The following is a 16777-nucleotide window of genomic DNA, read 5'->3' as shown; positions in this document are numbered from 1 at the left end:
TGTGATGCCCTCTGACCTCAGTTTCTCAGGACAGCCAGGGCCTGGTGTCTGCAGAGTGAGCCGTGGCTCCCAAGACCCTTTTCCTAATTCTCTTCTCCACCCCAGGTGCACATGTGCACACGAACATGCACATAAAGCACACCCGAGAGCTTATAGCACACACATGCAGGTACATACGTAAATTTAAGTAATACACATAACACGGTTGTGCTCATTTACACCCCTAGGACACATAGGAGCCTGCATGGACACATGAACTTGGCTGACACATGTGTGGTAGTCTCAAGGTTCAGGTTTGTGCCTGGTGCCTGCCATCAGACATGCTTGGCTTCTGCCCATTCTGTTGATAAACTGTGAACAGCTTCTCCTTTTGTCCTTTGTTATGTCACACCCTTTATTCCTGGCCAGCCGTTTCCTTCTCCCTTTCCTTAGTTTCTTAGTATTGATCCGTGGAGTCTCCAACTGTGGCCCGTCTCACCTCCCCGTGCACACGCTTGCTTTCCGTGAGTCCTGATGAAGCTCTGTGGACTAACAGAGGCATCTGAGGTTGGGAGAGCTACCTGTCTGGAAGCTCCTGGCTGATTAGGGCTGGACTGGGTTGCTTGGGCTGAAGAATGCCCATTGCTGCTTGCCTTGGTTTTTTTTGTTGTTGTTGTTGGTTTTTCGAGACAGGGTTTCTCTGTAGCTTTGGAGCCCGTCCTGGAACTCCCTTTGTAGACCAGGCTGGCCTCGAACTCCCAGAGATCCGCCTGCCTCTGCCTCCCGAGTGCTGGGATTAAAGGCGTGCGCCACCACCGCCCGGCTTGCCTTGGGTTTTGAGGAATCTGTCAGCCTGGGGATTCACGTGGCTCAGTACCTGGACCTCCTTATCCTTTGGCATCCTGACTGGGAGCCGGTGTCTGTTGAGATGTCAGGCATGGGGCTGGGGCTTGCAGCAAGCACTGTGCATGGATGTTTGTGTCCATGTGGCACCGCAGCTATGGTGTGGTTATGGTCAGTCGTTGGACCTCGCTGGGCCTCCGTTTCTCCATCTCCAAGATAGGTTACTGTGGACATGGGCTGCCACTAGTCATATAGATCCTTCTAGAATAGCAGCACTGGATGAGCCTTTTGTAGGTGTGACCTCAGTTAAGGCAGACCCACAGCAACCCCAATGAAGCACTTCTTCCTCACGCTAAGAAAAGCAGTTTGGGGGTTTGTAGGTGACCAGGGCTTGGTGAAGGAGCACAGTCACATGAATGGAAACCCCTTCCTCCCTGAGGCACCCTACCACGAGCACGGCAGCTCTCATCAAATATTAACGTGGCCAAATGACAGATTTCACGGAGTAAACACCGCACAGGTGCTGAGCCCGGAAAGCTCTGTGTCGTTCTTACGAGGTGTGCTTAGTTAACAGTTTCCACGCTTGCAGAACGCTTGGTGCCATTTGCGATGACTTCCTGATGGGCTGATGTTACAGAACTCTCTCTTCTCTTCCCCAGGTCATCTCTGCAGTGTCCCGACTCTCTCTGCACAGCATCGCGCAGAACAAAGGGATCAGGTGAGTTCCACAGTGACGCCGGGAGGGCAGGCCCTTTCATCTTGATGCGATCGACACGTACTGGAGTTGTATAGACATCCTCTTCCTGAACCAGGTGCTTTCACAGTGCACTCTGGCTGCGTATTGTCAGCAGCCAACGTTGTGTGGAAGGGGGGCCGCTGGGTTCACACCAGGGAAATCTTGCAAGCGTGTTACTGACAGCTGCAAAATCGTTTTCGATTTAGGTAATAAGATCAGCAAATTAACCCTACCACAGATCATTGCCTACCTGAATGCACCTCTCCAGCTCTGGACCAGGGTCCTGGTTTGAGTGCTGGAGCTGGTGTAAGTTTACAGGGATAGGTCTGGAGTGCAGAGCGCTTCTCTACCCACAAGCCTTAGGACTCCAGTAGCCCCTATAGGTCGTCACATTCCGATGAACTGCACGGACAACACTTTCGCTGCGGATGCTTCTGAGGCTGGCGGCTCTATCTCTAATTCATGGGTGGGGTGCAGGGGGAGGGCGGGGTGGTGCAGCTGAGACCTGGTCATTGCAGGTTTTGACTTCTGATGGTACAGGTCAGGGAGATAGGTCTTAGGTCATCTGGGGACATCCATGAGCTCTCCTTTCCTGTCGTATCTGAAGGCTCCCTGATGATACAGGCCAGTGACAGGGTAATGGGAATGGCCCCTCTCCTGAGAGCTGAGCATGCAGGCCACCCTGGGTACAAGTGACATCCTGTGGGTATTGCCTTGGTGTACTCTGTTTTGACTGTACATGTCTGTGTACACACGCCAGGCCCTGGGATAACACAATGTTCCTTGGTTGGTTGTAGCTGTTGGTTCATAGCTCAGGTGTCATGTCAGTGCGTCCATGAGACATTTGTTGCGTGGCTTCTTCAGGACTTGGAAGCTCCTTTGAATCAAAGTCTTTTTCTTTTTGTTAGCCAGAAGACAGGCTGTTTTAAAATGTTTTCTTTGCAGTGCTTCTACGGTTATAACCGTAGAAGAGCTGATGAGATGATATATACTCTACTTGAAGCTTAAGGCAGGTTTAAGAGTTAAGGCCAGCCTAGGCTACATCAAGGCTAGCCTGGGTTACATTGTGAGACTTCTATCAAAAGTGAGAGCAAGAACGAAAACAAACTTTAAGTAGCTTACTAGAGATGGGAGCCGGCCAGCTTGTTACAGCAGCCCATGCTTGTAACCAGCTTGGGGTTTTTGGACTCAGAGGTCATGCAGATCTGCTGGACCTGGGTCCAGAGAGTCCTGGTGATGGGCTGAGCCTGGCTTCACACAGATGCGGGGGTCCCCAGAGGAGCCGAGAATTGAAATGCCTTATGGAACCACCACCCTGGCCTTCAAGTTTCACTGTGGAGTCATTGTTGCAGCTGATTCCCAGGCCACAGCAGGTGCTTACATTGCCTCCCAGACAGTGGAGAAAGTGATAGAGATCAACCTTTACCTTCTGGGCACCATGGCTGGGAGTGCAGTTGATTGTAGCTTCTGGGAGCAGCTGTTGGCTTAGCAATGTCGATTCTATGAGCTTCAAAATAAGGGATGCATCTCTGTCACAGCAGCCTCCAAATTTCTTGCAACATGGTGTATTAGTATGAAGGCATGGGGCTGTCCATGGGCACCATGATCTGTGGCTGGGATAAGGGAGGCCACAGCCTTTACTATGTAGACAGTGAAGGGAACTGGATCTCTGGAACAGCCTTCTCATTGGGTTCTGGCTCTATGTGTGCTTATGGGGTCATGGATCGAGACTACTCCTATGACCTAGAAGGCCTGTGATCTGGCCCACTGAGCCATCTACCGAGCCACCTACAGAGATGCCTACTCTGGAGGTTCAGTCAGCCTCTACCACGTGCGGGAGGATGGCTGGGTCCGTGTCTCCAGTGACAATGCTGCTGACTTACACGAGGATAGTGCACCTGTTCTCTGATGAAAAGCAGACATGCCCGTCTGCACGTGTTTGGGGGCTCCTATTGATTATAATAAATAATAGCACCCCCCCAAAAAAACCTTTAAGTAAAAGCCAAACAGTAATCGCAAGTGGTGTCCCCTCAGCACACCAGGCTTTACATAGCAGTGCACACCTGCGGAGCGCCTGGCCCGCCCTGCTGTAAGTTATTAGTGTAGAGTCCTTGAGAGGCTCCACTTAAAGACGTCTAGGTAAAAAAGTACCATTTCTGGACACAGTGACATATGGTTTGCAGCTATTTGCTTTGGCAACTGAGCAGTTGTACGTTCTTTGCCATGCTGGCCTGTCACTGTGATGGTCCTCGTCACAGCTGTGCGTCCCACCTGGCTCAACACACTCTACATTGTGTATCCACAGACAAAAGTGATATTCTCTCAACAGATTCCAGCCAGCGTGCGTACCCTGTGCAGAATCCTAAGTGTGTCCCTCCCCCCATCTTATTATAGTATCCCCAAACTGGAGGGAGGCCAGCTGCTGTGGCCTGCTGTCAGCCAAATGTGATCCAGCTGCCATTCCCTGCCCTTCGAGACCTAGGTGCCCCATGGACAGTGCGGATGACCTTTTCCTGGGGTTTTGTCCTTGGCAGTGAGACCCTGGTGGTGGTTTACAGAGTAGCTCAGACTGTGGAGAACTGCTCAAGGGTTGTGCTCTCCCTGGTTAGCGTGGAAACATCCCTCTGCTTCCGTGATTGAGCAGGGGCCTCGCAGGATGCAGGAAAGTTTGAGTTCATAGCCACAGCCTAGGAGCCACAGTCAAGGAGCTGTGTTAGCAGATGAGGGAGGAGGGTGCAGGGAGGCTGGCCAGTGTCTAGGAGAGAGTGACCAGGGGCTCCTCTGTTAGCAGAGTCCCACAGCTGGCGCTTCATCTGCCAGCTGTGCACTGTGATACCAGGCTGGAGCATGGCCCCTTGGGAGCCCACCAGGCTGATGGATCGGCCGTGGTCGTCGGTCATGGGGACACTTCAGCCACTTAGTCCTAGTCCTCTCTATTCTACTGATACTGTGTGACTTAAAGCCCTACCCTAAGCCCAGACCTGCAGGCTTCAAAGGGTGTGCCCAGGGGACTTTACCAGACTAAGGACTGACGGGTGAGAAGTCACCTTCTGGAGCTTGTAGGATCCAAACCTTTTTTTGGAGCATAAGTTTGTTTCACCAAGTATACTGAGTCACCCTTTTACTGAATAGAGCATAGGGACAGGTGGGAGGCCAAAAAATGAGTGGGGAGGGCCGGCAAGGTGGCTCGGTGGGTAAAGGCATTTGCCACCAAACTTGAGGACCTGAATTCAATCCCAGGACTCACAAGGTAGAAGGGGAGAACGGACTTCTGCAAGATGTCCTCTGATCTCCCCCTAAATAAATGTAATAATTTTTTTTTTTTTTTTAATGAGGCCAGAACCTCTTGGATGATGAAGGGTGGTGCTTTGGTCAGCCCTAGCCTCCCCTGCCTCTCCCACAGCCTCCCTCTGAACCTCATAGCTAGACTACGCCCTGCCTTCTCAATGCTTGCCTCTCCTTCTTGGGCTGACTCATGCTGGATCATTCTAGAGAAAATGGTGTCCATCATTCCATGCCCCTGCTCCTGTGTGAGCCCAGGTGACCAGGCCCCTGCTGAGCTTGCTGAGTCTGGGTGCTCTCTCTTCTTCCATATGGGTTGAGATTGTCCCGGAGACTTGCATTTTCCAAGGATGCTGCCTGCACTTCCCATGGCAACTGCCGGTCTCTTCGCCTGAAAATGCTTCCCGGTGTTAATAAGTAACAGAAGGTTTTGTTTAGCCGAACACTTTTCCTGTTTTAAATCCCACACACCAAGCCCACTGCCCCAGGACTCTCCCTGGATTCCTCATGGCTGGATGGGAGCCCAGATGCTGTTTAAAGAAGAATCCTTTTCACTTTGTATAATAAGTTGATTTTCTGTAAAAGCTTCAATTACACTTCTCATAGGCAGTGAATTAGAGACTTAATTTGAGTCTCACCCTGCTTAGTAGGGCACTCAGACATGGGGTAGAGGAGGGAGGGGGCAAAGTGGCCAAGGAGTGTGGAGTGGAAGAGTCTTTGTCCTGGTCAGAACACACCTGAAGCCTGGGGTTGTCCTAACTTGAGGTCAGAATGGCTAGGAGGAAGGACATGTTACCAAGGTCCAGAAAGAATGTTCCCACAAGCTAGTGATGTCAGGAAAAGATGTGCTTAGTTGTGTCATTACTCCTTGGGGTTGCCCGTAAGTCTGTATGTTGTATAGCTCCTGGTACCCACAGGCTGATGATACCCACAGGCTACAGCTCATTAAGGGAGGCTGAATGGTGTCCCCCACCCAAGATTCACTATCCTCCTAATCTTTGGGCGCACATTTTATAGGTGTGTCAGGGAAATAGGTCCCTACAGTTGTGATTTTTGCAGGTGTAATGAATGCTTGTGATAAGATGGATCCAGGGAGGCAATGTTCAGATACAGAGGTTGGTGATGAAGTGTCTGGCCTAGGATATAATCAAAGCTAGCAGCCAGAAAGGCAAGGCAAGAACCAAGTCTCCTCTGGAGCCTCCCGACAGGACATAAAGATGCTAGTGAAGACTTGTTTTGGATTGTGGCCTTCTGAGCCATGAGGTGGTAAACTGTTCGTTTACGCCCTTCAGATTGGGGTGACTTGTTACTGCAGCCAGGGCTCACAGAAGGCCACCTCTGGGGCAAATCCTCAGGGCCTGTGGGGTGAACTCGTTTCTCTCTTAGAAGATTGCTCCTTGGAGCAGACCCGGCTTCCAGTTCTGGAGTACTGTCCCAGACCAGCCCCACCACACTGCTTCTCTTTGGCTTTTTTTTTTTTTTCTTTTTTGACTTTTCGAGACAGGGTTTCTCCGTGGCTTTTGGTTCCTGTCCTGGAACTAGCTCTTCTAGACCAGGCTGGCCTCGAACTCACAGAGATCCGCCTGCCTCTGCCTCCCTTGTTTCAGACACAGGGCCTTGTGTAGTGTAGGCTGGCCTTGAGCTCACTATATAGCTGAAGATGGCTTTGAACTCCTGATTTTCATGCCTCTGCATTCCCAGTGCTGGGATTACAGGTGTGAGCTAGCTCACCTGGGTAGTATGATCATTTTAAAGTACAGTTTGGTCAGGTGGTGGTGGCGCACACCTTTAATCCCAACATTTGGGAGGCAGAGGCAGACGGATCTCAGTGACATCCAGGACCATCCTACAGAGACATCCTGTGTTGAAAAAACAAAAGCAACCTCCCCCCCCCAAAAAAAAATAAAACCTGGCAAACAACAAACAAAAGGGCAAAAGGGACTGGAGAGATGACTCAGTAGTTAAGAGCATTGATTGCTCTTCCAGAGTACCCAGGTTCTATTCCCAGCATCCACATGAAAACTAATAACTGTCTGTAACTCCAATATCTGACACCCTCACACATACATGCAGGCAAAATGCCAATGCAAATAAAAATATAATAATAAAGTGCAGTTTGGTAGCATTTGCTTCATCCGCAGCATTGTGCAGCTATGCTAGTTCCAAAATGGTTTTAATCCCCCAGAGGGCAGTTCATGCCTAGGAAGCAAGCGTCCCCAGCCCCTTGTCACCCGTGTCCTGTTTAGTGTTATGAGTATTTTGTATCCACAGAATCACATGCTGTGTGGTCTGTGTCGCCTACTTTCAAGGCTACTCAGGCCAGGGCAAGGCCAGAGCATCCCCTGTCTTGTTTTGCTTTGTTTTAAACCCAGGTCCTTTGCAAGAGCAGCAAGTGCTCTTAACTGTTGAGCTCTCTCTCTCTCTCTCTCTCTCTCTCTCTCTCTCTCTCTCTCTCTGTCTCTCTGTCTCTCTCCCTCCCTCCCTCCCTCTCTCCCTCCTTCTCTCCCTCCTTCCTTCCCTCTCTCCCTCTCCCCGTCTCTCGCTCTCCCTCCCCCCTCCCCCCTGCTTCTTCCTCCTTAAGGCTCCCGACCAAACAGACTGTAGTCTTCTGGACCATTTGTCATTGGATAGACTTCTTGACTGTTTCTGCTTCCCAGCTGTTAGAACAGGGCTGTCGTCACTGGCACTGTCTGGTGGGTAAGCCAGGCAGAAGTCATGGCTAGGGTCAGGCTGTGGTTTGGGTGGGAGAAACAGAATGTTCCTGGTACTCGGGGCTGTAACAGCCATTCTTCAGTACGAAGCAGATTCTCGGCATATCAGACAGACACACCCGTATCTAAATCTAAGAACAACAGAACATTCGGAATGAAAACGAATGTCTGGTGAGTCACGGACTGCTTTAAGGAACCCGATCTTTCATCTTTGTGAGGTGCAGTGGGAGGTGCTGACTACCCTCAGCAGGCTCAGATCGTAGGTAGACAGCCCCATGGATGTCAGCCAGCCTCTTCCCATCAGAGTCCTCTTCCTCACTGGCACCTCGGAGGATGAGGGAGTACATCCTCAGGTGGTGAGGGCAGGGCAGAAGCCTGACCTCTTTTTGGTACAATTGAAAACCATCTTGTTAGAAACAAAAATGAACCATCTCATTCAGACAGAGGGAAAGTGTCTTGGCAAGGAGATTCTTTTTTCAAAGGGGGTTTGCCAGAACAGAAACTGGGCTAGCAGCATACTGAGGCCAACACGGCTCTTCTTCTATCTCTGACATAGCTTATGACTATGTCTTAGCCCATTGGAGGGTGCTTGACCTCACAGTCTGGTACGATTGGTTGATCAGCGCAGAGCGAGTAGAGAAGGTTCAGGAAATAGGACTCCTTACCAGGCTGTCAACCTTTTATTTAAAAACAAAAACAGTCAGAGTAACTGCCTTTGAATTAAAAAGACAAACAAGCAGCCTGGTTTTCACAATCTGAAAGGTGCTAGATGCCTCTCAGCCAAAGGGTTTGTATGGGCTTTGAGGACCCTGTAGAATGTGCCCTCCAGAGCACTATATGCTGGGTAGGGACCATCCTTCAACGTCTTAGCATGACACCAGGTCCCCGTGCTACTGTGATCTCAATCTGTAACCCAGCCTTTTCTCCTGAGCTGTCTCATCTAGTTCCTGGATCCTGCACGCACGCATGCACACGCGCGCGCGCACACACACACTTACACACACATGCACACGCAAACACACGCACGCACGCGCGCGCGCACACACACACACACACCCCTTACAGTATCCCAGCTTTCTTGTTGGCATCCATCCAGTGGGTGACACCCCATTTCCCAGCTGGTGCTGCCTAATTCCAGGTAATTGGACTGTCTGGGAGAGGAGATTCGAATGGGAAGGGGCGATTTTCATCACTCAGCTGCTCATTTTGCCAGCAAGATGGTTTTAATTGTCCCACCTGGTGACATCAAACATCCTGACCACCTGGCCCTGGTGAACCTGCTGTCACATCGCGCCGAATCGTGAGGCCAGCTTAGTTGGAAGAGAGCCTTTCTCTCCTTTGCAGGACCTCGGTGGTGGCAGCATGGTAGATTGCCCATGCACAATTAGGGTGCTGATCTCCTTCCCCAGAGAGGGAGACAGAAGAGCCATCTTTGATTGGTGGGTGTCTAGTTTGGGGCCTAGCTCACTGGGACTCCCGGTTGAGTCAGCTATTGCTCCATCACTGATCAGTAAAGTGGGGTAACAGCTTAGGGGGAAGCAACGGGTGTGAGTCATAGGCCTGTCTGGCCTGCTTCCTTTTCTTCCCGAGGGCTCTCCTGTATCCTCCTGCACCTTGCAAGGTCATATGCAGAAAGGTATGGGCAGCAGAGGGGCAAGGGTAGGGTGTGGTGGAGAGTGAGCACATATATGTACATGCACAAATGCACACGTGTCTTGCTGCTGTGGGCACTCAGGTAGGCCAGTATCTACTCATCCCGGAATCTCTGACAGTGTATCTGCCTGCGAGGAAGGGCAGCAACTTCTAGAATGCTCTGGTGGGAAAGGGGACAGCGTTTCTTGTGGTAAAAGCGGCATTTGGGGAAAGGTGCTTAGGGCTCTTGATTGTGTAATGCTTGAATTGGGGAAGGAGAGGGAGGAGGGGAAAGGAAGAGTCCAGGACATCAAGTCTGTGTGCTTTGGATTCTTTTGATTTTATGATCCTAGAATGGTTGTGTCGACCAGGGCTGTTGACAGCTGTCTCCGATGGGGAGGTGAAGAGCACAGAGAATATGTTTTGATCACAAGCGAGGGTGATGGGAGCATGATGGCCCTTGCCCTGATCTGTTCTTGGTTTGGGTGTCACCAGACAAAGTCTGCCATACCCAAGCAGCTGCCACAGGCACACAGGACTCGGAATAAAGAGAAGGGGTTGTCAGAGGCTGCTCGTTCATTTCCTGGCCACCCAGACTCCTGAAATAATCACACAGAAATTTGTATTAATTAAAACACTGCTTGACCCATCACTTAGGCATATCACTAGTTAGCTCTTATATCTTAAATTAATCCATTTCTATTCATCTGTGTATCTCCACATGGCTGTGACCTACCAGTAAAGTTCCATCCGGCATCAAGTGTCTGTCTCCTGCAGTGGCCCCATGGCTTCTCTCTGACTCCGCCTTCTTTCTCCTAGCATTCAGTATAGTTTTCCTTCCTAGCTCTATTCTGCTCTGTTATAAGGCCCAAGCGGCTCCTTTATTCATTAGTCAATAAAAGCAACACATATACAGAAGGACTTCCCACATCAAAGAGGTAACCTAGGATGGTATCATCAGTTGCTGACAGGCCTGCCTTCAGTCTTGAGGGATTGCTTCCTATCCACCAAAGCATGTCACACCTGGCCACAAGGCGAGGCCATGCATCTAGGCTGTGCATCCAGTTTCTCTGCTGTGGGTGGGGACAGCTTTGCACCAATCCATCTGTCTGCTCTGGGCCAAGGATCCTAGTGATCCACAGTCGGGAAGGAGTAAGGTCCTAGGGTAGAGGGAGGACCATTTCTGTGGGGCCACAGGACAGTGTCCTCTGCTTCCCTCAAGTCTTGGCCTGTATCCCTGGAGTATATGGTGGAGCCCCTTCTAACCCCGTGGAAAGAGCCACTCCTATTATCCAGGACCTATGGCACCCTAACCTCACCCAAGTGATTGGTAGCTGGAGTTATACTTCTGCCTCTGTCAACAGAGACCTAGGTGCCATTTTTTAGATGGGGTGGGGTTATCTCAGCATCCTGCATATTGGATGTCATAAGAAACAGCCTGTCCCCCTTCTGGAACTGGCAGAGGAGCTGTGGATTTCACTGATGCCTCCTTGTAGAACAGGGTGTCTTGTCCCCGTTCTGCATCTCACCGGTGGCTGATCAAGCTTAGTATTTATAGGCCCGACTGATCTGCCCAGGCCTCTGGTATTCATCCCACCTCCGGATGGTCACTAGAGAAGGGGGCTGGGCAGAACTGCCCTCAGGAAGCTGACTGGGGCGGCTGGCTTTTTCCTGGGGTTCTGTGCCCTTCTTCTTAGTCTGCTTTCTAGACTGTCACCAACCATCTCAGCTGAATCCAGGGGCAGGACAGTGATTGATTAGTGATGCCTGCCATGTCCTAAGAGGCAGCCTTGGTTTATCTTGATCACATCAGATCCCCAAGAGAAAGGTCCCCTGGCCTAGGCGCCCTGCCAAGGCCACTGGGCTGACCCTTCATTTCCCAGCAGCAAGTTGGCAGGATGTTGGGGGATGGAGGAGAGCCTCCAGCTGCTGGAACACTCCATTCCCCTTGGCAGCTCAAAGAGGGGAGGGGTCTTGCCTGAGATCACATGGGGACTTGGTAGTACTTGGTAGTGCCCCGAGCTGTACCCCACCCCCAGCTTGCTAAGCGGGTCCTGTCCATATTGTCAGCTTCCCTGTGGTTTGTGAAGGAAACCAGCTGTGTGGACACTCGGGACTGTGGCAATTTCAAGGCCCGTGGATTCCTTCTTGTTCCTTCTGCCTGTGGCAGGCACTCACACGAACCAGACAAAGCTGTCCTGCTCCTGTGGGGTGCCTGCAGCTCTGAGTCCTGGCTCATGTGATTCAAGGGGTTGTTCTAGATGCCAGAGCACAGAGAAGGAACAAGCCCCACACAGCCAAAGGCCATCTGAGGGAGGACCCGTTTGTTTTCAGAAGCTGCTGTGTGCTTCATACGAGCTTCTTGGGGCTCCCATGAAACTTGGGGCAGTTTGGAGCTGTGAGGGGCACCATTGGAGCTGGAGAATCTAGGTGAAGCCAAGAGGCTGGACCCCTGTGGTCAAGGACCTTGGGCAGACCCAGTCCTCATTCTTGGTTTCTTCCTGTGGGTGGGACCTAGCATCTCTGGTCCCAGAACTCTCACTCTTCAGAATCTTCCTGTCCACTCTGCACCCAGTATTGCCAGACTCAGAGCAGACTTCTCAGGCCCGGAGCAGGAGGCCTTGAGAAGGGGAGGCTACTGTTCTTCAGCCCTTACAGAACATTGATGGTTCAAGCTTCGTTCTGGGCAGGGACCATGCCACAGTGTTGTCTGGCCGCTGGGGTCTGAGGTTGGAGGTTGGAAAAGTACAATTGGCAGAGCTCTGCGATCTCCCAAAGGCCTGCACAGGAGGACCGGGTTCCCAGGAGTCATCCTAAGTGTTCATCCAGGCCAGCTGGGCACATGGCCCCTGAAAGAGACCATGTATGGAGCAGGGGGTTCTGTACTGGTTGTTGTTAGCTGTGAACTTGGTACAGCCTAGAATTACCTGGGAGGAAAGCCTCTATCGAGGCGTCATCAAGACCAGATTGTCAGAATGTCTGCTGGGATCGTCTTCATTGCTAATTCACGTGGGAAGTCCCAGCCCACTGTTTGTGGCACCTTTCCCTGGTCCCTATGTAAGAGTGAGGAAGCTAGCCGAGCGTAAGCAGCCAGCGTGCAACGTGGTCGCGTGCGTTTTTCTCTGCTCTTGATTGTGAATGCGATGTGACCATACTGGCTGCCGGAGTCCCCTCAGTCACGGTACTGTGACATGGAATCCTATGGCACTGTAAACCTGATCAGCCCTTTCGTCCGCTAAGTTGCTTCGATCAGTGTTTTATTATTTATTTATTTATCCCAGAAACAGAAATAAAACTAGAACATTTGTAAAACCAGAGAGGCTGCAGGGCTGGGCCTACCTGAGGGGTTGGGTACCCTGTATGTATTTTTTCCTTACCCTACCAAACCTCTGCCTGCTGGAGGCTTCCTCACCAGAAGAGTCAAAAACTGGAGGCTGAATTCCTCAGTTATCAGTCGAAGCTCCGCCCCAGGCTTCCCCAGACTGGGCAGGGCAGAGCAGGGCATAGCCCTGTTTCTGGACCGGCCCCTGACGTCAGCATGTCTTCCTCTGCCTGTGGGGCTCTAGACACAGGCCACGAGGGCCCTGGTGGGACTTGGGGGGGGGGGTCAGTTGGTGTCTTACCCTGTTGGCTCTGGCCCCAGGAGGCTCTGAGTCAGCTGCACCCCACTTCCCTTATCGCTGCCCCTGCTGGACCTTGGCAGAGGTCAGAGATTACTGTCAGGACCACGACAGTAGCCTTGCCTTACTGTCCCCATTTTCTAAGTCCCCTTAAAGGTGTCAGAGACCCTCTCATGTTTCCAGCCTTCCTTTCATTAAAGATCCGGGTGGTTGGTCCTAGCCCAGCCCTGTGGTTACCGAACGCCTTCATCACTAGACTCCTCCTCTACCTGGCTTACCTTCACCTTAGCAGAGCCCTCCCGTTCCTTTGCCTAGGCTGCCACTGGGGCTATTCCACTTAAAGCAGGACCGTGGTGCCATCGCTCACCGGAAGTGCATGGTTTGCCCCATTTACCAGAATAGGTCACTGAGGCTAGGAGCTTGGATCCCCAGCTTCCGGAAGTCTGATTCCATCCCGGATCTCTGAGCTCAAAATGAGAATATACTTCAGGCTAACCTCCTGGTACTTTATGCTGCAGCCGCCAAGGCTGCTATCCTCCCTGCTCTCTGTTGCCTTCATGGTGTGGCGCTGGCCTCCGCCTCTGACACTGAGAACTAGCTGGAGGTGTGGCTGTGGGGCAAGACACACTACTCATCCCACTGTCTGGACTGGGTGGGGTGTCGACTGAGGAGACCCGTCCATGACCCGTCTGTGGGCTTGTTTTGACAGTTGGGGCTGTTTAGTAGGAGAGCTGTTTTAATAAGGAAGACCCCAGGGTTTCCAGGCCTTCCTGCCAATTAGGATGCGACTACCCAGGTGCCTGTTTGAATAATTAAGCAGTTGTCATCCCGCAGGCTTTTGGTGTGCCTTTCAAGTCGGCTTGGCTGCCTTTTCCCTGGCAAACAGTGCCAGAGGGGCCTGCGGCTCAGTCATGTTTCCGGGTTTTTGACATCGGTACTGACCTCTGTTTTCGTCCCGCTCAGGCTTCCAACCCTCCTCTCTAGGGAGGGCAGAGCTGACCCCGTCTGTGGTTAGCGGCAGTTCCTTCTTCCTGTGGTCTGAGGGAGTTTCAGGGTCCAGTGTGGAGGCCTGGCCAAGGCTCCCAAGCAATGTTGTCTACAACCCGCGGGACTAGGTGACCAGTCTGTGCCCATTCCAGCACTGAAAGTGTCACCTTGTAGGACTCTTCACGTGGGGGATTGTTGCCTCTCCTTGAGGGGAAGATAGATGTTGGACTCTGGGCACACCTGAGCTTTTGAGGTCAAAGGCAGCAGTGCTCTCTGGCGGGGTCACTCGCAGGATAGACACAAGGCCCAGCGTTACATTTTCTCACTTAGTGCACAGCCAGGCCACCCACGGTGGAAGTGGCTACACAGTGACTTACTGAGGTGCATGCAGCCTAGAGGGTACTGTACACGCTCTCACTGAGTGTTCTAGAGGAGGGCTGCTGTCTCAAGCCAGGTCACCTGTCCCTGAAATGTCTGCAGAGCCTGGAGAACAAATTCTGGGTCTCATATTTGTGAGCTGGACTGACTAACCAAGGTTCACCAAAGCCTGGTGCTGATCTGAGGCTCTAGAGCCTCCTGGGGCCACATTTATTTCAAGGCTCCTTTTTTTGCTTCAACGACATCGTGGGAAAAAGCGGCAGAGCACGGGAGCACCTGGTTCTGTGTACTTGTGAGGGGACCTGGGTGGTCCTACTGGCTGCTTCAGGAGAAGGTTCCTAGTAACTGGAGCTGGTGCTCACAGGAGCTCCAGGGGCTGCAAGGCCTGAGGGTTGAGACTTGGCAGACTGGGTTTGTAGGGTGAGCTGGTCAAAAGTGGGGGCGGGACCTACACCATCATGTAAAGGATGCTCAAAAGGGGTGTTACTCAGAGCTTTTCCTGACTTATCTTAGAGTAAACAATTGTGGCTCAGATGGGCAGAGCCAGAAAGTTCAGATCTTACTTTCAGGGGCCTAGCTCTTGGCTTCTGCCTCCAGATCCCCCACTCCTGGAGTGAACCAGGTAGAGACAGCAGGCTGTGGCCTCTCCACTTGCCTAGCTTACAGAGGTGGGAGAGGTTGCCCTAATCTGGGGTGAAGGAATCCTTGGGTAGGGAAGGCCCTACCAAGTGGAATCAGCCATACAGTTGTGTTCCCAGGCTGTTTCTGAGTACGGGAAAAGGAGCAGCCGGGAAGGAAGCTCTGGCCACAGGAGCAGCTTTGGGTCTCCTCCTGGGTCTGCACCCAGGCTCAGCGCCCTGGGTGAATTGCTCACAGAAGGCCCATTCCAGGTTCCGCTGCCTCTGGGGTCCTGACTCTGGCTACTAACAACCAACTGCAGGTGCAGATACAGGCTGAATATGGAGGAGGTCACTGTTCAGAAATGGGCTCAGAAGTCCTGGGACAGAAACCGGAAAGCCCCGGCTACTCCTGGGGCTCTGACAAGTGGCCAGGGGCCAGCTTCAACAAGTGCCCTGTGTATACCTTGGAAGCGGAGCGGCCAGAAGAGGAAGGAGGGGAGGATGGACTTATAGAAAGCAGGGGTTGAACGTGAGCTTCATTTTGAGTTTGGGCTTGGGTGCCCGCTTAACTGTCTCTTGAGTCTCTTTCCTTTGGTCAGGGACACCTTTGTGGTGTCAGATGTGAGCCCTGGGGTACAGTAGCTGGATCCTTGGATACAGGGGCAGCTCCGGGAGTCAGGAGGGTCAGGCCAGGTGGGGGTGTGTGTGTGGCGTGGGCTGGTGGGGGCGGGTGCTGAGGAACACTGGACTGGAGGTTGGGCTGCTGGGGATTTCTTGCCTGCTGTGGTTTTCTTCCTGTAGGGGTATCCGCTGAATCCCCTTGCCGGTTCAGGGGAAACTTGGCTTCCCAGAAGTGGGCATGAGGAAGTGAGTGTTCGGGAATGTTCTGATCTGGAGAGAGGGCCTCACCCACTCTGGGAGAGCTGGCTTGCTCTTTCTGCCTGTCCAGGTCAGGATGTGTTCTGTGTAGACTGAAGAATGGCCTCTTTTGGCTTCTTATTCTTTTTTAAATGAGAGAGAGAGAGAGAGAGAGAGAGAGAGAGAGAGAGAGAGAGAGAGAGAGAACACGAACGAACGTGCGGAAGTCAGAGGACAGTTGGCAGTTTGCAGGAGTCAATTCTCTCCTGCTACCTTATGTGTGTACTGGAGATCAAACTTAGGTCTCCAAGCTCAGAGGCAAGTAACCTTGTCTGCTGAGCCATCACACTGGCCTCTTCCCCTTCTTTTAACAAACAGGAACAAATCAATGCTACTGGCCCAGGTACTTTGGGAAGCCAGGGTTGGGAAACATTGGGTCTGGATGGAGGTGGGCGCTGAAGACAGAGGATGGGGTGCAAAGGGATCTCAGCCAGGTCTGCTTTCAGCTTAACTATGCTGGCAGTTGCATCTGGAATGTGGATTGGGAATCTCTCGCTCCTTCCTCTCAACTCTCTGTACAAATGGGACTCCCCGGGGCTCACTCAGGCTGGCACATTTGTTCCCAAGAGCAGCCTCAGATTCTTGCTGCTTCTAAAGTACTCTTTGAAAGTGCTCCCCCGCCCATTCTAGCTCGAGGTTGCTGCTTGCCATGGTTTCAGAGAGAGAGAACAGTGTGAGGACCTCTGATAATTGTGTGCCCACCTGTCCACACGTTCGTTCTCCTACATGGCTAGCCGCCTCTGAGTCTAGTCACCTCCTGCCCACCCAGATGTTCTGCTCTGCTCCGTTCCATTATCCGTGTAACCCACCCATCTGTTCACTCGCCTGTCCACCCATCCTCCACCCACACATCTGTGCCATTGTGGTGCTAACTACTGTACTCTCAGATTTGGACCTGGATGGAGGAGTGGTCAGGTCTTCATGCACAAGGTAGAGTTTGCATTGAGTCAAGGTAAACTGGGACTTAGGTGTGTGCGGGGGTGGGCAGATTTCAGACGGAGGATAGAGCCGTGCAAACGCCAAAGTAGAGCCAGTGTGGGGGCTGCTGGAGAGAGAACTAGAAAAGGGGTG

The 16777-nt window shown here is 52.1% G+C and overlaps 1 protein-coding gene and 1 pseudogene across 4 annotated transcripts in view; both read left to right on the top strand.

Moving 5' to 3' along the window:
* Nucleotides 1–16777, top strand: part of Vav2 (vav guanine nucleotide exchange factor 2) — a 177064-nt gene that overhangs the window by 96033 nt on the left and 64254 nt on the right. For all 4 annotated transcript variants that reach the window (XM_057754957.1, XM_057754955.1, XM_057754956.1 and 1 more), the window contains exon 3: nt 1482–1540. In XM_057754957.1, coding sequence (XP_057610940.1) covers nt 1482–1540 — 59 coding nt within the window. The remainder of the gene's footprint in view (nt 1–1481; nt 1541–16777) is intronic.
* LOC130864775 (proteasome subunit beta type-5-like) lies at nt 2686–3467 on the top strand (annotated as a pseudogene).

This window comes from Chionomys nivalis, chromosome 22, assembly GCF_950005125.1.
Source record: "Chionomys nivalis chromosome 22, mChiNiv1.1, whole genome shotgun sequence".
Taxonomy (NCBI): Eukaryota; Metazoa; Chordata; class Mammalia; order Rodentia; family Cricetidae; genus Chionomys; species Chionomys nivalis.
This window is presented reverse-complemented; position numbering and strand designations above follow the sequence as displayed.